The 27988-nt window shown below is 38.7% G+C and overlaps 1 protein-coding gene across 2 annotated transcripts; it reads right to left on the reverse strand.

Annotated features, from left to right (window-relative positions):
• Positions 1–756: 756 nt before the first annotated feature.
• On the reverse strand, positions 757–27576 carry LOC134800773 (clavesin-2-like). 2 transcript variants are annotated; one of them, XM_063773324.1, is made up of 6 exons: positions 27407–27576; positions 5383–5648; positions 4328–4549; positions 3100–3293; positions 2019–2135; positions 757–1004 (listed from the first exon to the last, which is right to left on the reverse strand). In XM_063773324.1, the coding sequence occupies exons 2-6, from the start codon at positions 5639–5641 to the stop codon at positions 762–764; spliced, it is 1035 nt and encodes a 344-aa protein (XP_063629394.1). In that variant the 5' UTR covers positions 5642–5648; positions 27407–27576; the 3' UTR covers positions 757–761. The 2 variants fall into 2 exon arrangements, with proteins under 2 accessions (XP_063629394.1, XP_063629393.1); XM_063773323.1 differs by lacking the exon at positions 27407–27576 and adding an exon at positions 15975–16096.
• Between the last annotated feature and the right edge of the window lie 412 nt (positions 27577–27988).

The following is a 27988-nucleotide window of genomic DNA, read 5'->3' on the forward strand; positions in this document are numbered from 1 at the left end:
AAGGACGTCAAGTGGTGCCAAGCCAACCCTAATAATTGCTCGAAGCAATGCTGAGCCGAACGGAGCCGAGTTTACCCGAAGTCAGGAGTGTCTCCCCACTGATGACGCTATGGATTTTACAACCGATACAAGTAAATGTGTTGTAAAACTTATTTAAATCTGAAATAATTGCATATAACCCGTTCCTTAATTAGAAGGGGAAGCCATTGAGATCTATGTAAATAATATGAAGTCTGTAAAACTATTGGAAAGCTTAGAATTATTTGCCAGCTCATGTTACTATAACATACTTAAAAATTAAATCCATAACAACAATAGAGTAGAATGTCACAAATTATAATAATGAAATAAAAACTAAGCCGAAATTCCAGAGACAATAGAGTCAGACCGTGAAAAGTCTGCAGCGATTTTGATAGCCCACGCAGTGCAAGTGTCATTTTAAACGTCAAACTTCTATGAAATTATGACGTATAAATAACACTTACACTGCATGGGCTATCAAATTCGCTGCAGACTTTTCTTGGTGCGACTCTAGCTAGCCATACACGTACGGATTTGCCCGCCGGATCTGCCTGAAAGATGTGTCTGACGGGCACATACGTCAATGTGTGGCGAGAAATAGACACAGATTTGTCCGCCGGATGTCTGTCCGCTGTCCGTGCTAAAAACCAACGGATCGGGATGTGCCCGTCAGACACATCTTTCAGGTAGATCCGGCGGGCAAATCCGTACGTGTATGGCTAGCTTAGGTATAAGATATCCTAATCCAATTCAAGTTTTCTGAATGATCCAGCTGTTGAATGAACATCTTGAGTAATATCATTCTTCTCGAGAGCGTTTACATCGACACACATTTCGTCCAGTGCAAGTAATTCTTCCCTGTGTTTAAGAAGTTTGCGTTTCAACTCTTCGATCATGTCGCGCAGAGGAACCGTGCCGCCATATTCTTTGGGTAAAATAGCGGGATCTACGTGCTTGTTCAGGTCTTGGGTGTTGCGGTGAAACTGAAAAAGAACAGATTTATATTATTAAGCCGATATTGTCAGTACAGCGCTTCACACACCTAACTTTTCAGATGTCCTAACTAGCTATACTAGAGTTAGACCAAGCTAAAGTTGGCAGCGATTTTGATAGCCCCAGATTGTGCAAGTGTTGTTTTAAATGTCAATCTTCTATGAAATTATGACGTTTAAATAACAGTTGCACAGTCTAGGCTATCAAAAACCCTGATAACTTAGCTTGGTCTAACTCTAGCATCCTAAAAAATATTTCTTAGTTAGTGCATCCAGACTACGCTTGGCGAATATGTGTGAAGTGTTTAAAGCAAGTTTAAAGTAAATATTAAACAAATTTTTCAATTTTCGTAACTAAAACAAACTAAACTTCATACGTTAAAATCTAGGTACACAGTTTAGGCCTCAGAGTTAAGCCCTTGCTACACGGTCGCCAACAAGCCTTCAGACCGCGTGGCCTTGGTCCGTCCCGGACCGTGTAGACAGTTGTTTCCAACAAAATTTGACCAAAACTGACCAAAGACAGACCAAGATCAGACGGTTAGAAGGCTTGTCGGCGACCGTGTAGCAAGGGCTTAAGTTACATAATTTTTATAAATACACATTAGAAAAACATTACGCTTCCATTTTCATCAATCGAAAAGTATACTCAGACACACCCATTTTGTCAGTAGAAAAAGGCGCGACATTCAAATTTGCTATGGCAAGTCAACTCTTCGCGCCTACATTTTTAAAATTTTCCGCCTTTTTCTACTGACAAAGTGAGTGTGAGTTTAATACCTGTCATACTTCGGTCATACTGCATTTCATTAAAATTTTATATTCTGTGGTCGCTAAACTTCTATACCATGAAGCTAGCTGCATGTTGTTATGTTGGCAACAACTTTCTTTGGCAACTATGATTGGTTAAAAACAGCCAGGGATATTCAAAATTGAAAACATACGTAATTAAAATGAAGTTAATTAAAATGTTTAGAACGATAAATTATGATAAAAGAATAATACCATAACCCGGTCCTTTAATTTATCACTGAGCAGTGATACGGCGAATTCGAAGAACTTGGCTCCGTAGTGAGGGACGTTGACGAAATGAGTACACTTGTGGCGCATCGGTGTTGAATTCTGAAAAGAAACACAAACTTTATTAACATAAGTTTGGGATAGTAAAATAAATATAGATGGTCAAGCAAATCTTGTCAGTAGAAAAAGGCGCGAGATTCAAATTTTCTATGAGACGATATCCCTTCGCGCCTACATTTTTCAAATTTGCCGCCTTTTTCTACTGCCAAGATCTGCTTGACCAAATTATAGGTGCGGAGTGTGTTCATCTGTTTTCCTACAGACAAACAGATTATGAAATATTATGGGACAATCATGGGCCTCATTAGACACCGTAGCTTTAGGTGCCTTTGAGGGCTATTAAAAGTATTATGCTGTCAGGACAGAACACTTTTAATAGTGCTAACAGACGAGCGTACCGGATCGCGAACTTGATCCAGACATTTTATCTCTTTCTCGCTTTCACTCATAACTGCGTCCTTAACGGACATACGGCGAACCACCTTCCACTCGATCGAACAGGCCGGCTTCAGACTTTACCAAGGTCACGATCTGGTACGCCCGTCTGTTAGTGCTTTAAGAACATTTATCCTCTAGCCGCCCAGAGACCTATAAAAAGGACTTCTGATCCATTCTAATTTGAACTTTGTGTTGACAAAATAAAATTTCATTTTGCTTGGCAAGATTTGACGTATGGGCGGCTAGAGGTTAAAGCCCGCTCCACACTCGTGCGTGAATTCGTGGAGGCTTAAGAATGATTTGATGATGATTGATGATAATTTGAAAGTTATTTTCTGACAAAACTAAGTGTAGTCGCCAATCCTAGTGTTGTTACCCTGCGCATGCAAGGTTACTTGTATTGTTGTGTAGAAATACAGCTTGGCAAAAAAGAGTAGAAATTAAAAAGTGGCAACACTGTAGTGTCGTCCCTTTCAAACCAATTTATATAAGAAAACGGGACGCTTTTTAATTTCTACTCTTTTTTGCCAAGCTGTAGAAGTATGGAGAGTAGAATGAAGAAGAATACCTGGATACAGTTGAGCATGGTCCGCACATCGTTGAAGGACCATAAACTAACGTGCGGCATCTGCATGCCGGCCTCGTCGTTCACGTGCGTGTAGCCGAGGAGTTGGCTCCGGGGCTCGTCCAGCAGCATCTCCACTATCATGGAGTGGACGCGCGCCATCACGCAGCTGTCATAAACGTGGGGGTCGAAGCGACCTGCAGACATGGTAAGATAAGTAATTAATCCTTAATAAAACGTGTTAGGTATGTCTTCATCGCCCTGTAGCCCGGGCGCAAGAATACGGCTACGGTACCCCATGTCGTAAAAGGCGACTAAAAGGGGTTCTCGGGGTCGGAGACGGTCGCAGCTAGGGACTGCGACTGGAAAAAGAGGGGACCCACAAAGGGGCATAACGCTAGGACGGCACTGGCGCGTTCATTGGAGATCCCAGAGCCGTCTGAAATGCGCCGAGAAGGACAGCTGGGAGGTTTTTAGTCGGTGAAAGTCCGACATAACCTCCGCGCTGTCCCTGCGGTGCGGAGGTATCCACAACGGATTTTCCTCCCAATTAAAAAAAAAGAAAAAAAGGTATGTCTTCGTGGTCCGTTTACACTTTGCCTTCGAGCAGAGCACGGAACAAGGACAGGGTGTAATCAACGCCAGGGCGGTTATTTGGGTTGCATTTCTAAGGACTGGTAACTTCGGAGCAGTAAGTAGCATGAGCAAATGTACACTTTGCTGACTACCCGTATCTGAATTATGCCTTAATACTCTCACTGTTAATGTCACCAACATACATCGCGGCATGAGTTTTAGAAGCTGATTCATCATCCAAAGGAGGCACGTCATTGTGAATTAATCACCTGTAATTGACTTAAACCAAGCTCCAAGTCACTTCAACTCTTGATTTCATAAACAAATCAAAAAATTCAGGCAGGGGACATGACAAAGTATCAGTATCTTTAGATATATATTTTAGTATCTGAGGTACCTAACTTCTGGAACCTGTAAAGATGGATCTGACGCAGTCTAACGCTGCGTCTTACGTAATGGAACAACTCGCGAACGCGGCGGGCCCAAGGCAAGGCGTTCGCGTTCGCAACGAGATCGCCCACGTAGGACACTTCTATAGGTATCAAAGGAATGATTCACCCCGCGCCGCATCCCTTCGCTTCGCGTTCGCGTGTTGTTCGCCTACGAGTACGCTACGTAAGCCACTCCAAGTGTCACTAACCCAAGAAAATCTTACCCATGCATGATAATACGACTCGTCGGCCCTCAGCGTCTCTTTTCGGCAGCGGAACGAGATACCCGGCGTCAATCACAGCCGCTATTTTAGGGTCTAGTGGGTCTAACTTCTGGAACCAGTGGGGATGGACCTGGCGGAGCGTGAGGTAGCGTTCCAGCATGGCGCAGGCTTGGGGGACGGAGTACTTCTTGGTGCGGAGGAAACGGAGGAGGAATGGTGCATCTGAAATTGAGTTATGTAATGTTAGCGGAGAATGTGTAAAAATATTTAATTACACAAACGGGTCTACCGCGATATAATTTCATTGTTTTTACCTTTAATTCCGACGTTTCAGCTGAGTTGCACCAGCTGTGGTCACGGAAAGACTGACGACCCAACAAATGTCAACGGAGATATTTAATAAAACACCTCACGTTTCAGCTGGTGCAACTCAGCTGAAACCTCGGAATTAAAGGTAAAAACAATGAAATTATATCGCGGTAGACCCGTTTGTGTAATTAAATATGTGTACAAAACGCGAGAGTTTAAAGTGTTATAATGTGTAAAAAGTAACTTGACAGAAATGTACAAAGAAGAAGATATCTAACTAAATACGTTACCTTTGTAGCTCCATGAGAATCTGGGTTCCGATACCAGAGAACGCCACTCTTCCCTATTATAAGCCAATTAAGTAAGCCAACACGCCAGTTGGATTTTTCAAGGACTGATTAATTATTTATGACTTCATCACTCCATCGATATCTGCCTAGGTGCATGGGGCGACAAGGTTTATTTTTTCCCTGTATCTTAAGGGGTATCACATGCGGATTGCCCTTTAAGAACATAACAACCCTTAGAGCATTTACTAACTAGAGACGTCATGGCTGTCATTTTCTGTACGAAACAGTCTGCCGATTTTTGAGGGGGGGTACGTAACGTACAAATAGCCATGTCAGTCCATACAAAAGTTTGCACAATTGTGCAAGTTTTTTGGCAGAGGGGTAAGCTCTTAAAGGCGACTCCAGTTATTAAATGCTCTAAGCAACAACCTGCTAAAATAGCAAATATAAACAAACCTGTCCTAGATTTCTTGATGGCCGGATGCTTCTCAATAAAATGCCTCATCTGAACCAAAGCATGCTCCCTAATCGCCGGTTCTTCTCTCATCTCCAATCTAGCTCTCTCCCTCAGTTCCGCAGGCAGCTCGCCTGTTTCCCTCTCTTTCGCTTCGAGGATCGCCATGCGCTCGTCGTCGGTCAGTCGGGGGGACTCGGCTATTTCCGCCTTCGGTTCGTGTTCGCGTCGCAATTCTGGTTGGAGGACTGATGTTGCCATCTTGGTTCTGAAACAAGGGAGGAAAGCGTTAAGTTTGATTGTATTGAATTTGTGCTCAAGTAGCATCCAAGATGTTGGGAAGGATTTTTATTGGCCTCAATTTCACCACGGTGACAGGTGCGACAATTGTAAAATCACTGTTGCTGACGTCACAGGCATCCATGGGCTACGGTTACCACTTACCGCGGGCGGGCCGTATTCCTGTTTGCCACCATCATTGTATTATTTAAAAAAACTATATTATATCGAAAAAAAACAGATATTTCTTTTGTGAAGTTTCTGACAATTGTCAAGATTTAGAAGAATTGTAGGTAATTCTTGACAGGTAATGAGTTATATGTCGGAATTTCGTGACAATTGTAGTCTTTCTTGTGACAATTGTCATAAACTTAGCAAGAGAAATATCTGTTTTTTTCCGATATAATAAAGTTTTTTTAATAAAACAATGATGGTGGCAAACAGGAATACGGCCCGCCCGATGGTAAGCGGTAACCGTAGCCCATGGATGCCTGTGACGTCAGCAACAGTGATGTTTTACAATTGTCGCACCTATCACCGTGGTGAAATTGGAGCAGGTGGAAAACAAACACTAATTCATTTCCCCGTACAACAGCAACACTGTTAACTGTCCATCGGTGGACCTTATGCCTTCTGCAATAAGGTCCACCGATGGACAGTTAACAGTGTGGGCGGTGGTACAATTACTGAGACCCAAAGTATTGTAAGGCCACCATTTATTTGTAAGATACAACTTGTCAATAATATGTTTGACCATAGATGTAAGTAAATTGAGGTATATATGGTACCAGGCGCACGATCGTGAGCCATTAAATATAGGTTACGGAACCTATATTTAGTTAGTCGTATGGTTGACGCCAACCTGTCAAGTTGTCAAAATCGTTGGATCAAATTTTAGCTTTGTCAACTATGAACGTCACACGTCTACATAAATAAAAGGTCATTGTGTTTGACTTCAATTTTATAGACAGCGTTTAGTCTATACAGGGTGATTCAGGAGACGTGAGCAGGACTAATACTGCGCATTTCGTAAATGATAAGCAACACTTTCGTATCAGTATTAGTGAGGTTAACGTTAATTTTCGAGTCGTGTTGAAAAAAAAAGTTATTAATTTATTTACGACATGCGTGGTCACCCTAAAATTAGAATACTAAACTACCGATATTCTGTGTCAAATTGAATGTCACCACTGTCATCGCGGTCTGGTTACTTATGAAAACTCGTATCTCACTCAAGTTTGACAGTTTATTTTCTTCGTAATCAAAAATTAGAGGTTTTATGCTTATTAATTAGGTCTTGTAGGGTGACCATGATTGTAAAGGATTAAATTTGCCCTCACCAAAAAGTTAAAAAATAGGAAAAAGTGTGGTTGTTTCACCTAAATACGACGGTGATCGATCAATTATCAGTTACTGATTGTGCAGGATTAGTCCTGCTCACGTCTCATGAATCATCCTGTATACGGTGTTCATCCTCACATCAAGTTCAGAATCCAGAGGGTCTACAGCGAAAATCGAAATGTAGATACTGACTAAAAGTATATACAACGAATTCGATCTGTCAAATGCCATAATGTAGGTATCGAAAATCGTAAGCGATTAGTTGCAAGTATTGCAACGTGAGTAAAGCCGTGGTAGAGCCCTTTTCTGATTATAGCCCTGAGGGCCTACCGCGAACCACGTTCGACGTGTTGCCTCCCTGTCACACTTATGTACGAATTTACAAGTGCGACAGAGAGGCAACACGTCGAAAGTGGTTAGCGGTAGGCGTTCTGCCTACGCAGTCGTTTCGTTTTTTTAAATTTAAACGTTAAAGCTGAATAAATGCTCTAATAAATATGTCTTTAACTCTTTAATAGTCCTCACACAGTATGAGTCATATTTACTAAGGTATCGCTATAAAGGCTCCTACAGACCTTGCAACAAATGGCATGCGATTTTAGATAATTGCTTAACCCAATCGAACAATCAAAGGCCGCATCGCATGCGTTTATCGGTGAGGTTGTAGAGGCCTTTAGTCCGACGAACACTAACGTCAACCAACATTGCGACATGGAGTTTGACCCGCTTGCAGATCATGTAGTAACAGAGGGCCTACCGCGAACCACGTTCGACGTGTTGCCCCCCTGTCAAACTTACGTACGAGTTTACAAGTGCGACAGAGAGGCAACACGTCGAACGTGGTTCACGGAAGGCCCTCAGAATAGCACTAAAATCTGATTAAAAATATCCCTTATCTCCTTGCCATAAAGTTCCCGAATAGTCAAACTGTGTCAACGATGGTATTCCAAGTCGTACCACATTAACGTGAACTCGAGAATCGTAACATTCGTAACTACTATGAGTAATCGGAGAGTGCACTTATATTGGTCGAAGCTTTTGGACCAATGAGAATTCTGATCTCTGCGTTAGCTAAATGCAACGCGTTACGCAAAAACTTTAGTATTAAATGACCAATTTAAAATGTTAACTAAGGAATATCACAGCTTAAGAAAAAGAGAAAATGCGGCTAAATACCATCGAGTTGCTCCAGTGCCAGCAAATGTAGAGCATTAAGTATAGTTGAAATTTTTTAAGCTGACCGTTTAGGACTGAAATTAAATGAAATATTTTTATTTCGAACATGAAGTCCATGTTATAGGGTTAGGTATTACAATAACTTACATATATCTAGAGTTAGTATGAGCTCTCATAGTCACCATCCTATATCTAGAATCCTATTGGCTAATCACCTAACGCGTAAACGATTTTAGTATAAGGCTATCTATAGCTAAATAATTATACAAAGCAAATATAATTATACAAAGCAAAGCAAATATCTAAAGCCCCCTCCAGACTATGCGCGTGAATCGCGGGCGAAGCCGCGAACGTGAGTGTGGAGTCGATTTCGCTGTGCGATTCGCGCACGAGTGAGGAGGGGGCTAAACAAAAGCAAACAACTCCATATTCGGCTGTCAAACGAGGCACGATCTTTACTTACAGTTCGTCTTGTAACGTCTATAACTCTTTGCAGTAATTAAACTACTGTCCTACTTAGGTCGTAGAAATCGGGCAAGTACAATACTTAAGAGATAAATACTATATTTATGAATACCTAATGTATGTTTAGCTGAATCTGAATTACTGACAGCTTTAATTATAATAACGTATGGCCGTGAAACAGATTTCTAATGCAATTTGCTAGGTGTATATCTTTTTAGGGTTCCGTACCCAAAGGGTAAAACGGGACCCTATTACTAAGACTTCGCTGTCCGTCCGTCCGTCCGTCCGTCCGTCCGTCTGTCACCAGGCTGTATCTCACGAACCGTGATAGCTAGACAGTTGAAATTTTCACAGATGATGTATTTCTGTTGCCGCTATAACAACAAATACTAAAAACAGAATAAAATAAAGATTTAAATGGGGCTCCCATACAACAAACGTGATTTTTGACCAAAGTTAAGCAACGTCGGGAGTGGTCAGTACTTGGATGGGTGACCGTTTTTTTTTTGCTTTTTTTTTGTTTTTTTTTTGTATGGTACGGAACCCTTCGTGCGCGAGTCCGACTCGCACTTGCCCGGTTTTTTTTATTAGCGTAGATGAATGTTTTTATTTTAATTTGGCTACCTTAGTCGTCTAAGGTAGCCCAAGTAGCACAGATAGCTCTATAACTACTCACTTTTAGTTCTATCTAACGCTCTGTGCGTATTAAGACACTTATAAGAGCACACTCGTGGTCCTACAGCTGTATAATAGATCTCAGTGATATTTATATAGCTTAGGGCTGATTAAAAGCTGCATTACGGCTCTGAAAACTACCATTAATACGCAAAGAGTGATATAAAGGTATATTTGCTACGACCCTATACAGCTTTAAGGGTTATCAAATGCTTTAACCGTTATAAGGTCTGTTTAGTGGATAAAATTACGCCATGTGCTGTATAAGGAGGTAATTGTGGACTTTTATTACGTTGACTTATTAAGGGAGCACAAGTGAACTATTATGAAGCTAATAGACGTATAATGGAACACATGTGGCACATAATACAGCTTGTCGCTTAACATGTTTACCACTAAGCAGCTTTTATTACACTGACTTTTAAGGGAGCACGAGTGAACTAATATGAAGCCAATAGACGTATAATGGAACACATGTGGCGCATAATACAGCTTATCGCTGAACGTGTTTACCGCTAAGCAGCTTTTATTACGCTGACTTTTTAAGGAAGCACGAATGAACTATTATGAAGCCAATAGACGTATAATGGAACACACGTGGCGCATAATACAGCTTATCGCTGAACATGTTTACCGCTAAGCAGCTTTTATTACGCTGACTTTTAAGGGAGCACGAGTGAACTAATATGAAGCCAATAGACGTATAAATGGAACACATGGGACGCATAATACAGCTTATAGCTGAACATGTTTACCGCTAAAGCAGCTTTTATTTCGCTGACTTATTATAAGGGAGAACGAGTGAACTATTATGAAACCAATAGACGTATAATCGAACACATGTGGCGCATAATACGGCTTAGCGCTGAACATGTTTACCGCTAAGCAGCCTATTATACTACCATTGGGACTGTCTGCATAGCGGCTGTTAAAACGTTCATAAGATGCCTTATAACTGCTTAGAGGTTCACTAGTGTATCGAAATAACGACTTGGACTTTATAGTGGGATATATAACAGTCGTATGCTGCATATAAGAATTTTAACGGTTCACGTTGCTTTTTAACATTGACCGCCATTTTATTGTATATAACCTACAAAATTGAAATTGCTTTTCCAACTTTTAAGGGTAACAATATGGTTTTGTGCCTGAGTTCTTAACCTAAATCATTAGTTTAGTACTTCCTATAACGTATTATTAACTTTTTATCTCATAATTCTGTCCGAACCACTGAAATAGTTTTTACACACAGCTTATTTATATCATTAATTTAAATAAATACTGATTATTTTCGTGGCGCACTGAAATTTTCTTAGATAATGTATATATATAATGTCAATAAACTTGCATTCCCAAACATCTTTCTCGCATTAATATATAAAAGATCATGTACAAACATTTAACTAAACACTTTAACAAAATGACTTATGGTGTCGTTGCGCTTAACGTTTTTGCTTCAATATAAATATGTTCACCTCTGCGTTCGTCGTCACTATACTAAATATAATAGCTGATTTTTAAGGCAGAGGTGTAAAAGTATGTTATTAATTATCTTTTATTCAGCCCAACGTCAATCTTTCCCGGTATTAGGGCGCACATGTGACATATTAGCTGAATAAAGGGTAAATGGTGGTCTCTTACCCAGCCAATATACACCTCTTATAACTCCTGTTACCCCTTATAATTCCGTTAAATTGCTGCTACAACGCTCTTAAGTAGCTATGTGAACTTAAGGCTGCCTAATTTGTGCCCATTTAAGAGTTATAAAAGCTGAAAAGACGCTTATACAGCTCTTATGCAGTTTTTATATTCCAGCTTCAAGCGTATTCGTACTTCATTATGCGGCTGCTATACAGCTAATCTGTGCTACTTGGGAGGGTACGAGATTTGAAAAGCTAATTCAACCATCTTTTCCTACGAATCAACCGATATCACAAAACATTAGTTTATTTGATTGTCTATTGAAAATCTATACAGTGAGGCCAAAAAATAAGTGCATTCCCGTTGCCAGGGAGGTTTTGGGATTATACTGAGCAACTTTTATTATGGACCAACCCCGAAATCGCAACAAAAAAATTTGGCTGTTTCATACATTTTGGCTGGTCCATTTTCTATGGAAGGGTAAATTTTTTTTCGCGATTACGGGGTTGGTCCCATAGTAAATGTTACTCAGTTACTTAAATCCCAAAACCTCCCTGGCAACGGGAATGCACCTATTTTTTAGCCACACTGTATAAGATAAGACCCACCATAACAAAGTGCAGTGCATATTGAGCCAAACTTTAATAAGTTTGTGCATCCGCGTTGATGCATTTTGTTTGTTCTATTGTTTTGTTTCGTCTTATGGCCGCGGGCGGCACCTGATTGGTCGAATTCATTATATAAATTATAAATATACAGCTGCTAATCTCGTAATTCACGAACACGGGAATTAGTTTTGAGCATTGTCGGTTGGCATTAATTAAATTAAGATAAGTAGTATTGAGCACACTGTGAGATTCATTCGTGCTAATTTTATTCAAGGAATTCGTTTAGATTTCTCACCCGGTATTTGGACTCGTAAGAAGATTCTAATTGAAGCATAAACTAGAAATTTACCGTAAGAACCGGATGTAAAGGGGCCCACTGATTAACAGTTCGCCGGACGGTATCGGCCTGTCAGTTAGAACAAAATTTTGACAGTTCCGAACAACTGACAGGCCGATACCGTCCGGTTGACTGTTAATCAGTGGGCCCCTTAAGGAATAAGCATAAAAGAATAAATTTAATCTTCTTGGTCGCCTAGCGATAACGCGTGGGGCTTTTAAACCGATGATTGCGGGTTCGAACCCTGGGTCGTACCATCTCGTATATAACAATGAGTTTCTGTACGAAATATTATTTGATATTTATAAACCAGTTTTCGGTGAATCAAACGTGAGAAAATACAGACCAATTAAGACCTAGTTTCCCCTTCTGGGTTGGAAGGTCAGACGGCAGTCACTTTCGTAAAGGGTAGAGCCTGCGGCAATTCTTGGGATTATTGCCAAAGCGTACCCTGGGTTCCTTTAGTATGCAACCAGGAAAACATTTAAGATAAGGAGGAGAAAAGTTTCAATGTCCCATTTTGACCTAATTTGTTAAGTACGAAATTTCGGCTTGCACTAAGAGACACCTCCAGAATCAGCCCGAGTTAACTCTCCATATAATCTGTCGTAACAGTGTGCGGAAGTGTCACCAAAAACATCAAATTCCTATGAAAATATGACTTGTGCACTCCCACTTCCAATTAGATGCAGGGTTAGCCTAGACGAACTCTATGCGAAAGTCATAAAGTGAAAGTTGTGCATGCAAACTCCTGAGGATGACTAGACAGCTAGGTTGAAGGTCGAATGACGTTTTCCTGTCGTCTTTATCTATTTACTATTCAGCTGTTAGGGCCAACCCCCACTAGCGTCTCTCGAGCGTCGGCGTCTAATAAATAGTCAACTTTAAGCCCTTGCTACACGGTCGCCGACAAGCCCCCAGACCGCGTGGCCTTGGTCCGTCCCGGACCGTGTAGTGTAGACGATTGTTTCCAACAAAATTTGACCAAAACTGACCAAGGACAGACCAAGGTCAGACGGTTAGAAGGCTTGTCGGCGACCGTGTAGCAAGGGCTTTATGGCTCCTGCTCGACGCAACGCGTTGGCGACTTGGCGCAACTGCGGAGCGACGCCATTTCCCATAGTGGCCCTTAAAGTTTACGATGTGTTTTCGTTTTCGTACTAAAAGCAAAACAATGTTTTAACGGACAATGCATCTATTTCTTCATAATGGCCATCTGATGTAGGAGAAATGGGAAGCACTTCAACTACGACCGCTCCATTAGTGAGAGTGGCTAACGGGCTGTATTAGCTTAGCTTTACGTATATTACATCTGTGCAAAGTGAATTCATCCGATACCAAAATTTGCACGTCCCATACATTGCATCCCAAATATTTTTTTTTCTATTGGCCATCCTTTACCAGTTATTTACGAATGACTAAAAAAAGGGGACCTTAGTATTTATTTTCTCCCTTCAATATTTTTTTTAAATATTGATCTTAGCGAAAAAAAGTAGCACTTATTTTATAAGAAATCTGAAACAGATTATTTACGTAAAAATATTTTTTTGCTGTGGGCTACCGTTTACGAGTTATTTACGAAAAACTAAAAAAATAAACGATTGTAGAACAAATTATAAGTAACTTTCCCACATTAATAATATTTTTTATCTCCCATGTAACAACAGTTTTGTATAATAAACTATATATACTTCTTAAACGTAATAAGTGTAGCTTTACAACTATATTTTTTGTTTTCAGATTCCTACTACACTTTAAAAAAAATTGTTAATTATGAAAAAATCCAGGATACGTTTTTTTGGCTTTTCTACTTTATGTTTTTTTTTTTGTTAGAAAGTGCATTGTTTTGGTTCCAAAAAAAAATTCCTCATCCTTAATTTATCCGAAAATGATATATCACATGCCCTAATAGGTACAGTTTTAGAGAAATGTTGCTTCAAGTGAAGCGCGGCGGCGTCGAACTTCCCCCCCTCCCCCCGACTAAATGAGACTTGGCTCTCGAGGTCTCCCGGTCTGTATCTGCTCATGACCAGCTAAGAATCAACTGTGCCAAGTTTCAGCGCATAGTCACAAAGTGCAAATCATTCAAGAAAATTAAATGTCCGCTCTTTTGACCTCAGAAATGCTGTCAAAAAGCTTAGATAGACGGCCAAATCAGAGCGCGGCGCGCTCGTTCTTTCTTCCGTGGCCAAACCTGTCTAATAATCTGTCTATGGCATCGTATAGCTCTCCAAAGGATGGGTCGATTTCGATGCGGTTATTTGTAACGTAAAAGTGAGTTTCTTTGCGGTGGTTCTTAGATATGTTTAATAGAAATCGATTCAGGATTTGAAATGTAAGGCTCTTCTCCAAACTGATTTGGTTTGGTTTGGTTTGTTTATTAACCATAATGTAACATGATCATTACATGGTAAGTCAGCATTTCACAATATTATACTTAAAGAGTATGAATTTACAAAGTAAATACGCTTAGTAATAATAAAAATCTATTTACAATTTGCGTCAATTAAAATATTTTTTAATAATAAATATTCAGTAATCGAATAGAAGGCATGGTTTTGGAAAAAAGTCTTGAAAAAGATATAAGGCAGTTTTGGGATAAAATGGATTTTGTTGGGATATAGCGTAGGGGCTCTCTTAAATTTTTAATTTAGTAGTTAGGTATAGAACAATTTGGTAATGATGTAACCCTCGTCTTGCATAGCGTCTTAAAAAAATAAAAGAGATGCAGTGCAGAGTCATATTCGCGACAAAAAGCAAATTGAATTGTCACCCCAACGCGACACCTAAGGAATATCAACGTAAAGATTAACCTTAGGATCCACAGATGGAATAATCGAGACAACATAAATGGAATTGAAACTGGTTAAGCGTGAGTTCGCCTTAAGCCCCCCATTCACACTCCTACCGTGTAGGCCGCCTCGTAGTCCGCCGCGTTGGGTAGGATTGTGTATGGGGGTTGCGGACTACGAGCCGTCCTACCGTTTAGCCGTTTGTAGGACGGCTCGTAGGCCCGTTACCGTACGCTCGTTAGAAAAATAGTTCCCGAGATATTTAGCGACGTGACAGACAGACGGACGGACAGAGTCGCACCAGGGTTCCCTTTGTACCTTTTTGGTATGGAACCCTAAAAACACTTTAATGTGTGATGATACTGATGATTCTATGGTAGGTAGTAATTATTTCTTGGAGCGCCCGCGCCAATGTCCGTCTGTGTGTCTGTCTGTGGCATCGTAGCTCTCAAACAGATGAACTGATTTCGATGCGGTTTTTTTCGTGAAAGCGAGTTTCCTTGCGCCGTTCTTAGCTAAGTTTGATAAAAATCGATCCAGCAGTTTGAAGAGTATCAGAGAGCCTACCGCGAACCACATTCGACGTGTTGCCTCTCTGTCGCACTTGTAAATTCGTACGTAAGTGTGACAGGGAGGCAACACGTCGAACGTGGTTCGCGGTAGGCCCTCAGCTCTATTCCGAAATAATGTAGGTACCCAAGGCATCTAATGATTAGCGTAGACTCGTAGAGGGTGTTTTAAATTTACTACTTAATTAGGGGTCATCCATTAATTACGTCACACGAATTTCTAGGTTTTTTTACCCCTCCTCCCCTCCTTGTCACACTTGGTCACATTTGGCAAACCCCTCCCCCCGGGTGTGACGTCACATTTCTTCAACGAAATCGGCAAATATTTATTTAATATTTTATCAAAATATTTTTGACAAAAGAAATATTAGTAATTTTATAACCCAAAACTGATTAAGAAATAAAATTAAACGAATAAAAATGATTATCGTTTCTAAACCTTGTTATTTAAATGATAATTAGCGTATAAAATAATTTAAATACATTTTCGGTTACTGATGAAGTTAAAGTGACGTCACAAAGTTTATGACTCCCCCCTCCCCCTTGTCACAACATGTCACATTTTCTTGACCCCCTCCCTCCCCCTAAACGTGTGATGTAATTAATGGATGACCCCTTATTAATAAAATATAGTGAACATGGGAGCTTAATTGTTATTCTATTGACTCATTCTCAATAAAGCTATTTGGATTCATTCAACGCGCTCCTTACCTTACGTTTGACGTCATTGTTTCACCTTCTGAAGCATTTTAGACGCTATATTGTCACTTATAATGGCTATTATTAAAAGAATGAAACTTAATCTTAAAGTTGCATTAAGAATATGAAAATGTTGTAAAGATTGAGTTAAGATACGAGTTTCCTGGCATATAAGTGTTAACAATTTAACATGCTTCTTTGTTGTTTTTTCTGAGACGGATGCTGAATTTTATTTAATAGCCTTTTGTGTTTTCATACTCGTTTTAAATAAATCTAAATATAGTATGATTATTTTATTAATCGAGATTGTAATCACAGAATTTTTAATATATATTTTTTAAATCGACGCAAAATTCACATTACTATCAAAAAAGAAACATCACACACCAATAAAAAAATAACTGCTATTTTCATCCTGGCAACATTACACTGATAACTCTATTTTGTCTATGCTAAAATTAGCACATCCCTACAAAACGCCATTTTGTAGGGTAAACGCGCCTGTAGCCGGCACGTCGGTATAGCCCGGCGGCCCGTCCCGACTGCGGGGTAACGGTCGCTCCCGAAATATTGCGACATGCCGACTTTATTTTATAAGTAGAGTATTGCCCTTAGCTGGTATTTGTACGAGTTTTTAGAGTTTGATGACCTGCTGCTTGTGAATTTTGGACGCTGTGTATGGGAAAATCGTTATCGTTATTGAATATAATGAAAAGATAATCGCCATACCATCAATCTTGAGATCATTGGGATAAGGTCTCCGTTTCAAACTGAAAATTGCTTTCGTATGTCCAGGTGTTCTCCTCTACAGGTCGCAATTTTCAACCGATTCTCGTGAAATTTTGTGAGCAAGATCGATGATCAAACATATTTTTGAAGTGAAAACTTCTTTAGCGGCGCTGTGCACTTTTTGCGACGGGGGAAAATGTTAAAGTCGCGACAGGTCACGTGACCGTAAGATTCGTAAGACGTAGACGGACACGTGACCTGATCGAAAAACTGTTACAATGTCATTGAGTTTTCACTTCTGCCGGCACTCCCGGAGTGCAACCCGTTGTTTTTTTTATCGATTCAGTTTTTGAAATATGTATTTTCATAATGGCGGTGCCATACATTACTAGAATTGGATCTGTAATATTAATATTAAGCATGAATTATAACTGAGGTCAATAGCTCCATCGGCCTAGTAGATTAGGGTTGACTCGTTACATGTAACACTTATGTAACTAGTGAATAACATAGTCACGCTATCGGCATAATGTAACCCGATCGTTGATATAAAACTGTTACGTAAACAGACGAGATGGGTTCCCTGTGAAACAATAATGTATTAAGATACATTTTATCTTGTCAATCTTGTCATGTTAGAGACGGTTTCGCTGGTATCCTCATCCTGAGATACAGCTTGCAGCTTGCCCCATGATTTCTCAAATCATAAATTAGCTCTAGGACACTGACCCACCGTTCTATTAACTGAGCTACCGAAGTTTATCTGGCTGTGGCTATTATTTCCATCATAAGTAAATCATTGCATACACTTGCATTAATATTTTATGGTAAGTGCCTTAAGTGGCGTAATCTGGTGACCTCGAAAATGAAGGTTGTATAAAATAACTGGTATATTAAAGGCACAAAAAGAACGTATATTTAATGTAAGGTTATGGGAAGTTGTGATTGTCTTGTTTTGGTAAATTATCGCTATAAACGGTTATAATCTAAAATGTTACTTAAAGACCGCAAGAAAAAAATGTTTGCTTTTCCCATGTGAATGTCAACTACGTGCCTAATTAATGTTTTATATTTGCCATAAACTCGCAAACACTGTGCCAACGAACTTTTTACGTTACAAAACTTAGTAGGTATTTATATTAAATATTGAATAGATCTATTGGTGGTCCTCAATCTGGTCACCTTTTTCGGTGATCCAGCGATGGAAGTGATACTAAAGCTACTAAACACAATTTATAATCTTGGTACTTAAGAAATTAATTACCTATATTGCAATAAAATAAACCCTAACCACTAAAAACCCTAGTGTTGAACAGCTCTATTGCTTGGAATCTTCATTCCGCGCAATCTTTAATTAGGTTACGTAAATCTTAATTTACCTTAATTAATTATTGTGAGGCGTCATTCATTCATTTCCCATTTGAATGACACAATAAAAGTTTCCCCAATTAATGTTTTATTAAATACCAATGAATAACAGTCATAATATCATAATAATCCATAAAAACGGCAGCAAAAAACCAAATTATTAAAAAGGTACTGTTATGCACGTGGTCGAAAAGTGCCTACGGTCGATGCACCCAGATGCACCGTTACACCCGAATTGCGAGTCATTGACTGCACTTGGTGCATCCTTGGGTTCCGTCCTTCCTTCATATTTTATTTACCTTAGGTTATTGTGCAATCAACCCAACCTTATACCTGTGATGTCACAGAATCGCGCGCTTTTTGCATGGGGCGTTTTTACTCGCGGTGCACGCACCACATTTATTTTCGCAATTTGGAAGTTTCCGGGGCACAATAATTAATAAATATCAAGTTTATTAGAAACATTTAAATCTCATGGGAAGTAGAATCGTTTGACATTTTCCAAAATAATCATGCATGTAACTTATTGTCAGTGTGGATGATGAAATAAAATCATACTCGTAGTACCTACCTACGTAATAACCAAGCATTGGTTATTATCAAGATGAATTCATGATACAAGCTTTTACCGTCTGTCATTTCTAACGAGCTCGAACTTAATTTATTACGGAGTTCTTATGGCCACACCTTCGCCAGACTTCTCCTTTATCAGACTAGCTATTAAGGTAAACGTACTAGTGCTCGACATGCTAATGCCCAATAGATGACACCTTGCTATCACCTATATTGACAATGACTTAAGTTTCAAGATGACATGTATAGGGACCGCGTCGAGCACCAGTATTACTTATACATCTACAGGGGCGTATTTTGAAATTTCGCGCCCCGGGCCAATACGTTTCGCCGCCCCAGAAGTCAAGGAAGAAAAACAAAATGCAATTCGCCAGGGGCGCCATACGGCCGATATACCGCCCCTGGCGGATTGGCGCCCCGGGCCATGGCCCGGATGGCCCTAGGGTAAATACGCCCCTGTACATCTACCAGCCCATTGTCAATTTCTCACTGAACTTACGATCGTTGATGTAGTTCAATATAACTGAGCGTTCGTGAATTTTGTTGTAGGTATTTGGTATTTGAGATAATGAAGGATCTACCTCTACCATAGTGGCTGGCTGGCTGCTCTGTTTATACGTGGTTTATACATGTATAGAGTACTTATTCAAAATTTCATCTCAGAAATCGGGAAGTGGTTTCAATTTGTCTGTAACAGACAAACCTACACAAGGGCAGTTAAATTAATAAAACTCTGTGAATAATTATATTATAAAACATGAAAATTAAACTAAAGAGAATGAACTGTACGGGCCCTTGACTTTTAAAACCAACAGCTACTTATACTTTTTTTTATTTGCCAGTCAAACTGGACTGGTCTCTTCCGCGAGCCACACAAGGCGATTTTACATTGGTTCAGACCGGTCCCAATGGGGTTGGCAACTGTCAAAGGTTTGCCTAGATGGCGCCATCATAGCTTGCCCCTTTTTCTATGAGATTTGGCTTAAAGAGCTGGCATCCAGGGTATTAAAAAAACAAAAATTTGACACAATTCTAGGGATTGACGGGGCAAGCTATGATGGCGCCATCTGCTAACTTCCACCGGCCAACCCCATTCACAGTTTCTTTTATTGCAGCAAAAGGGGTTCCTTTTTAATAACCTGCTATAAATGTACACCTAAATTATACCAAGCCCGTAGTATATAATTGCAGATCCCATTTCACAGAAGGATTGTTCTATTACCGGATCAAAGTTTTGGCATATTACAATGGTCCATTCCATAATATAAAAAAAAATTACAACCATACCAGTAGGTATACATATATGAACGTCTGGCTGACCACAAACTATAGTTCGTTTTTTTTAGCATTAGAAATAAGGTAAACAATCTTGATGTGTCTTTTAATTGAAAAACACATTTTAAAAATAAGTTACGGGAAATATGTAACAATTATGAATCTGATACGATCTTTTATATTCTTCTGCTTTCATAAGTAATAGTTATTGATTTTTATAAAGCGTTTTTCAATTAAAAGACATGTCAAGATCGCTTACCTTCTTACAAGTTCTTTCTAATGCTAAAAAAACGAACTATAGGCTGAGCCTCTATCTTGGGACCCTGGAATGCAAATATTTTTATATAATTTATTGGCACTTAACGAAAACTGGCAATGAATTATGGGTTAGTACGAGTACGTTGTGTTTAAATTTTTTAAACCCTTCCTTTTCGGAAGTTATTTTGCTATTTTTTACGAATTTGTACTTTTAATCTTCTCTTTCTCATTCAAATATTATATAATAGGCAATGTTCTATTTTTTAAAGCAAAGATAGCAGACGACCTCTAGACAGTCCAATTATGTTAATATTAATATCATCTCCATGTATCCTCTATGAATTCTATGATCATTCAGTAAATTTCCAATAATAAAATTAGTCCACATTACTATACACATTAGAAACAAACTCACGTACATAATTCATCATTAAAATCGTCTTACCCGTGTCATTCCTTTGTTTCTTACTAGCGAAGCCATCAACAGCCATGTATGGATCAATTATGTCCTATACTAAGTGCACTTACCCTACACGGTACACGGAAAATGTTAGTGGTGATTTTGATTAGTGTCGCGAATCATTCAGGGATTCCGGAAACTGAATTTAATAAAAATTAATCAGTCAGCAGTTCATGTTAAACTAAATACAAAATTTAAAAGTAAGGTTTTCTATTCGGTATATTTTTTATCGTCATATATTTTTTCCGTGACGAAACGGAGACAGTAAGTAGGTATACCATATTATACAAGTACAGTCAAGATAATATATATAATGGGCAATAAGGTGGCGTACCTATACATATTGTTGGCACTTTGCACATGCCGATATTTAATATCTTGACTGTACCATCGTGCACATTATTAACTCTGTTAATTAATACACATTGCAAATTTGCTGTTAGTACCTCTAGGCCTCTACGCGTAAATATTACTCTGTTAACTCTGTACAAAACAAGTAAGCCAATTATACAGTTTCGATAAGTGCGAATTGAGAAGAGTAATTATGAACTGAGAAATAACCTTAATTGCTTTACAACGTGTTTGTATACAAAAACAAACAATAAGAGAATAACTATTCTATTCTACCACGTTTTCCAACATGGAAACCGCTGATAATTTGCATAATTATCAAATAGTCAAACACAGGTGCTTTATTGACCCATGGGATTCCATAAAAACTGGCTTAACCAGAAACCTTTAAGGTAAACGTACTGGTGCTTGACGCGGTCCCAGTACATATCATATTGAAACTTAAGTCATTGTCAATAGAGGTGACAGCAAGGTGTCATCTATTGGGCATTAGCATGTCGAGCACTAGTACGTTTACCTTATATTGGTACCCACACAAATGTACATTCTTCTATTCTAATAAGGTCCCACGTTGTCTAAGATAAATGTTTTTTTTTTTTAATAATAATAATAATAAATATTAGGGAACATCTTACACAGATCAACCTAGCCCCAAACTAAGCAAAGCTTGTACTATGGGTGCTAGGTGACGATATACATACTTATATATACAAAGATTACAACCATGACTCAGGAACAAATATCTGTGTTATCACACAAATAAATGCCCTTACTGGGATTCGAACCCAGGACCATCGGCTTCGCAGGCAGAGTCACTACCCACTAGGCCAGACCGGTCGTCAGGTTTCTTAGATAACATGATGGTAAAGCCTTCCAATACGTGGAGTTAATATTTATTTTATTAATATCTTAGTAATATCAACTAATATCCTATTAGGTTTTCCAGTATGCCAATACGGAGATATATAACTGTAGCCTTACCACGAATTTGACACTGACATATTTGCTAAGCGTCTGCGTAATTTACTTTTTATGCATCTCGAGCTCAGTTTGACACTGATAAGGCAAGGCAAAGGCAGTCGTGGTAAGGCTTCAGGAGTACACAAAGCGTTTTTCAAGGCTCCTATATTATGATAGAAGGGCTCTAAAATCCTTATACGCTAAAAAGGCAAACAGTTGACGGAAAGGGGGGGGGGGGGTCTTGAAATATTATTTAGGGTGGTCATGAAAGTTTGTAGAATACGAGTTGACGGAAGGACATGTTAAAACTACTGACATAAAAGGGAGCGTACAGATCTAAAACGGCAGCAACATGAGCTTCTGACTTAATAAACCTTGCCAGAGTCCATAGGCTACGCGGTGAAAAATAAATAACCACATACAGCTCGGTCAAACAACTTTGTCAGTAGAAAAAGGCGCGAAATTCAAATTTTCTATGAAACTATCATCCTTCGCGCGTCGCGCCTACATATTTAAATTTGCCGCTTTTTATTTACTACTGACGGAAAGGGCTTGACAGACTATATGTATGTATGTAGGTACCATATAGGTACCAAGAATGTAATAGCACCCTCATTTCGTTGACCTTTAATAGAACATTTCTAGACTTTCTACAAGTCGCTGGCCCAATATTACAAGGTTCTATGTTTCACTTTTATCGAACTGAAATTTGAACATTGTCATAGTGACATTAAGTCGAATTTCAACTATCTTGAAAATGTAACATAGAACCCTGTAATATTGGGGCAGCGAAGTTACAGCCGCCATAATTCTTTTGTTTCTAGCGAAATTGTCCGAAATGAGACCAAAATCCGCGCATTCCCAGTGAAAGTAGCGAAGCCGAACGAGATCGCGTTAACTGTAGCATGCGCCGGCGCGCAAACGCAGTTAACGCAGAGTTTATTAGATACGTTACTGTTGTTAGCTAGTTAATGACGATTAGGTATGCTCGACGACCTCGATGTAGCCTATGGAAGCTGGTAGAGTTAGACCAAGCTAAGTTGACAGCGATGTTGATAGCCCCGACCACGGAAGAAAGAATGAGCGCGCCGGCCCCGACAGTGCAAGTGTTATTTTAAACGTCAAACTTCTATGAAATTATGACGTTTAAATAACACAATTTGGAATAAAAGTTTTACATTTTATGGTAGAGTTAGACCAAGAAAAGTCTGCAGCGATTTTGATAGCCCACGCAGTGTAAGTGTTACTTTAAACGTCAAACTTCTATGAAATTATGACGTTTAAATAACACAATTTGCCTATCATTGGCTCACAACGCCATTAATTGACTTATATGTAGTTAGACCAAGAAAAGTCTGCAGCGATTTTGATAGCCCACGCAGTGTAAGTGTTATTTTAAACGTCAAACTTCTATGAAATTATGACATAATACAAAACAGTTGCACTGCGTGGGCTCTCAAAATCGCTGCTGACTTTTCTAGGACTAACTATAAGTCAATTAATGGTGTTGTGAGCGATAGGTAAAGTTATGAATTATGTATTTGCATTGACATGACATTCTCTGTTGTGACAAACAATTACGTGAAGTTTGTTCTTATCCTATGTCCGCATTGATCATAAATTCGTTTAACATAGCGTCAATTACTGGCATTGAATGGTATGGTATGATGAAGTACTTTCCAGTTTTAGTATATACTTTTAGTTGTCAAGCCATCATGTGAAGCACCATTACATAACATCAGGCCCACCGACTAACCGAGTGGCATACTTTACTTACCATTTCCCGCCTAAGCCTACATAACATAGTCTATTTCTAGAATATGCCGTTTAGATACTTAGGTATTTGGGTTTATGACATTCTGGAAATGTCTGGAACCCTCAGAAGTCCATCAAATGTGACGTTCCACGGTTAAAGGTAATCTTTGACGATTGTTAATAGAGAACCAGATATTATTAACATTACTTAATAAGTATTAGTTAATAGACATAACTTGAATAGAATTCCATTAACTTAATAAGCAATTTCTGGCTATAAAATAACTACACTATTTCGCACTTAGCTAATTAACAGAACTAATCTATAAAACTAAATTGAAAGTTGTGATAATAAGTGATACTCTCGCTAAAACCCTGCAAAAAATCAAATCTTCGCTCTCACTCGTGTCTCGTGTGATCTTCATTCTATATTATTAGCATCATTATAATTTATGTTAGAGATTGAGACTAATAGGTAGGTACTTATATAATGTCTAAATTATAATACAATATTTATAAACAGGGTGTCCTTGACATTTAGATAAATATCACTACTGCACTTTTACATTCAGTATTTTTAACAAATTTAGTAAAAAATGGTGATTTAACCGTCGCTTTTTATTGGATCTAATATGCTAACCGACTTTCTTACGCTATTCTAATCTAAACCTGTTATACATTTAGTACTTACTTCAAGTCTTACTTGTCATTATTTACATACACATTACACCGTGTTACAAAATGTAACGTGGTCCATTATCATAATATGATCGATAAACTAACTGCCCATGGTAATTGGCACATACACCAAGCCCTTAAAACGTGTGGCTATTACCGATATATCTTGACCCCAACGTTAGCTGTAACAACAACAAATAAAAACACTATGTGTACTTATAGTTGTTTCCTTTTCGCTTAGTCAAAATACAAATGCATTTTGGTGGGCGGAATGTTCAGCTTTAGCTCTGTATTTTTAGGATTTTCTTTGTAATTAGTGTGGCAACACCAAAGTCACGGTTTGAATTTAAATATTGCTCTGTCATAAGCTTTCAGAGCCAGTATGTCATGAACCTACTAATACCAGTAATCTGTTCACATCGCCTCTCGCTATTGTCGTTAATTTTCTCGCAATACTGCCAATATTTAGAATATTTAAAATCAGTGCTGTGTAGACGAAAGACGGTATTTTCTGGGGTAAAATATAGAGATTAGGGGTAGGTATAAGCCTAAAAATCACCTCAGAAAATTCCAACTATACCTAGATAAGACCTAGAAGTAAATAGATACCATTCTTTAGAGACCACGCGTTTACTGGTCAGTCTAGGTCGTTGTGAACAGCGACCCATGTGCTAACAGACTGTCACAACGTGTTGCGTTAACACTTGGCCAACCGTCAACGTTATTGGCCTTGGGGAGGAGACTTACAAAAGGAGAAAATCAAGTTTAAATTGATGTCGCTGACGAATTCGCAACATTCGCGGCAGGTTCCCTTGTAATTTAAAAAGTTAGTGCTTGGCAGTGTCCCGATATTGAAATAAAAATATTTTTTATACAAACTACATTTTAGGTACCTACAAAAAACCGGCCAAGTGCGAGTCGTGCTCGAGCACGAAGGGACCCGTACCATTACGCAAAAATCGGCAAAAAAATCACGTTTGTTGTATGGGAGCCCGACTTAAATATTTATTTTATTTTGGTTTTAGTGATTGTTGTTATAGCGGCAACAGAAATATATCATCTGTGAAAATTTCAACTGTTTAGCTATCACGGTTCATGCGTTACAGCCTGGTGACAGACAGACGGACAGACGGATAACGGAGCCTTCTTCCTTTTTTAGGGTTCCGTACCTCAAGAGGAAAAAACGGAACCCTTATAGAATCACTCGTGCGTCTGTCTGTCCGACCAATCCCCCCCCCCCTTTATCTCCGAAACTCATGGGTCTAAAATTATGAAAAAAATACCTATACAAAATAGTTCTTTTCCTATAGATGACAGGAAAACCTATTAGAAATGTGCAGTCAACAGTGAGTCGGACTTAATTACTTAGTTTTTGATTCGACCCCTAATACGAGTTTTTTAAAGACATTTCATTCACGTTCCACATAAAAAAATACATAAAAAATTGGGTAATGTACGGAACCCTTGGAACGCGAGTCCGACTCGTACTTGACCGGTTTTTTTTCACAAAGTGTTTGCCAGGTTTTTTTTTCATAACATTTCATTTTAATGCCAATTTCTCCTTAATGCCACCGCCAACAATAGGTTAGTTCGAAAGTTCGGAATGCAACATGATTCACATTAAAAAGTGGCCGTCAAAAAGTGAAAGCTTTCTGTGTTAAGTTGATGCTCAAAATGGAACGTGTCTGTGTGAATTAATTATTCATTATTTAAAAATACAGGACGTCACAAAACTACTAATGATACGATTAAGGGCATAATCAATATATGGGACCTATTCTTATTAGCACTAAGCTACCTATTTTATTTTTGTATGGAGGTTTGGCCTATTAGCATTAGCTGGCATTAGGTATATGCATCACGATCAGACGCAGATAAGGGATCATCCATTAATTACGTCACACGAATTTCTAGGTTTTTTGACCCCTCCCCCCCCCCCCCCCCTCCTTGTCACACTTAGTCACATTTTGCAAATCCCTCCCCACCTGGTGTGACGTCACATTTTAGGCAATTTTGTTTTCAACGAAATCGGTAATAGTAACTCGGCATTATTTTTTTTAATGAAAAAATATTTTTGGTAAAAGAAATATTAGTAATTTTATAACACAAAACCAATTAGGAACGAAAATTACTTCCAAAAACTCATTATTTAACTGTACAGCGAATAACAAAATATAAATGAATGTTCGGTTACTGATGAAGTTAAAGTGACGTCACAATGTTTGTGACTCCCCCCTCCCCCATGTCACAACATGTCACATTATCTTGACCCCTCCCTCCCCCTAAACGTGTGACGTAATTAATGGATGACCCCTAATAAGAGAAGAGAAAAACTAAGCAAACGTATGAATAGGTCTACTAGGTCTAGGTACTCTACTAGACTCATCTCAAAAATCTAAGAGAGTTAAACCAAGACAAATCTGCAACGATTTTGATCAGTGCATTGCAATTGTGATTTTAAACGTCAAACTTCTATGAAATTATGAGTTGACTTACCTATAAATAATATAACACTTGCACTGCGTGTGCTATCAAAATCGTTGCAGAATTCTCTTTTGTCTAACTCTAAGTAATGTACAGTAAAGTGTAAAAATATGGGTGCACACATCACACTCAAAAATATGTCCCATAGCTCTTATGTCAGTGAATTAAGAACTATGGGACATATTTTTGAGAAAGTTGTATGCACCCATATTTTTTAGACTTGACTGTACTTAAGTAACTTAAAATAATTAACAACTCGGACATTCCTGTCATTTCTTTACATTTCTAGTCATTTTACTAATGTAAATAAATTACAAGATGTTTGAATTTATTCATCACAGATTTAGCTTTACCCTGGTTTCTTAATCTACCAATTTTCGGCACTTTTCCATTTAATGGGCTCCATTAGTAATTTATTGTCTGATAACTTAACAAAATCTTGGTGTTCCTTTTTAACATTTCGAGTGCCTGTTAATGGGTGTTTTACCCTACATTTCAAAAAAGGGCTTACTTAAAAATAACTTTTAAAAAATAAAGAAAATGTGAAACGTACCTGATAAATTCCAACGGTTTCCCACAAAACTATCACACTTCCAACTTGCTGCAATTGCAATTAATTCTAAATATTTACAAATAAAATTATCACAAAGTCTGGCACTGGCACGAAAGTGTCAAAAACTTAAATTTAAAAAAGTAGTGGTGTGGTAGACGTAGATACCACCGCACCGAGTGTCAGCGGAACACTGACGTAGAATACCAACTTCTAGCGCTAGGTACATTATTCAGGTGATTCTAGAGTGAACGCAACAAACGAATTTCAGTATTTTTCACAATTCGTTTCTCCTCTGATCTCAGCACAATAAAAAACCTTTCAGCTCTCAATTGGGGTGTTCCAATTTCAATTTCAAAATTTTTAAAATGGCGCGGTCAAGACCGGTTCTGATTGGTCAACACTCAACAGTCATCTTGTGGCAGTAGCATCGCGTCAGTTTCAACTTTCTCCGACCTCGTTTATGGGCTTTTGATTTTTAAGTCTCGTTCTGTGTAGCGTTGAATTAAGAATTAATTGCTTATCATTATCAAGCTCACGGGGAAATATCATAGCAAACGGAAGGTGTCAAAATGTGGCCAGGAA

Source organism: Cydia splendana, chromosome 20 (assembly GCF_910591565.1).
Source record: "Cydia splendana chromosome 20, ilCydSple1.2, whole genome shotgun sequence".
Taxonomy (NCBI): domain Eukaryota; kingdom Metazoa; phylum Arthropoda; class Insecta; order Lepidoptera; family Tortricidae; genus Cydia; species Cydia splendana.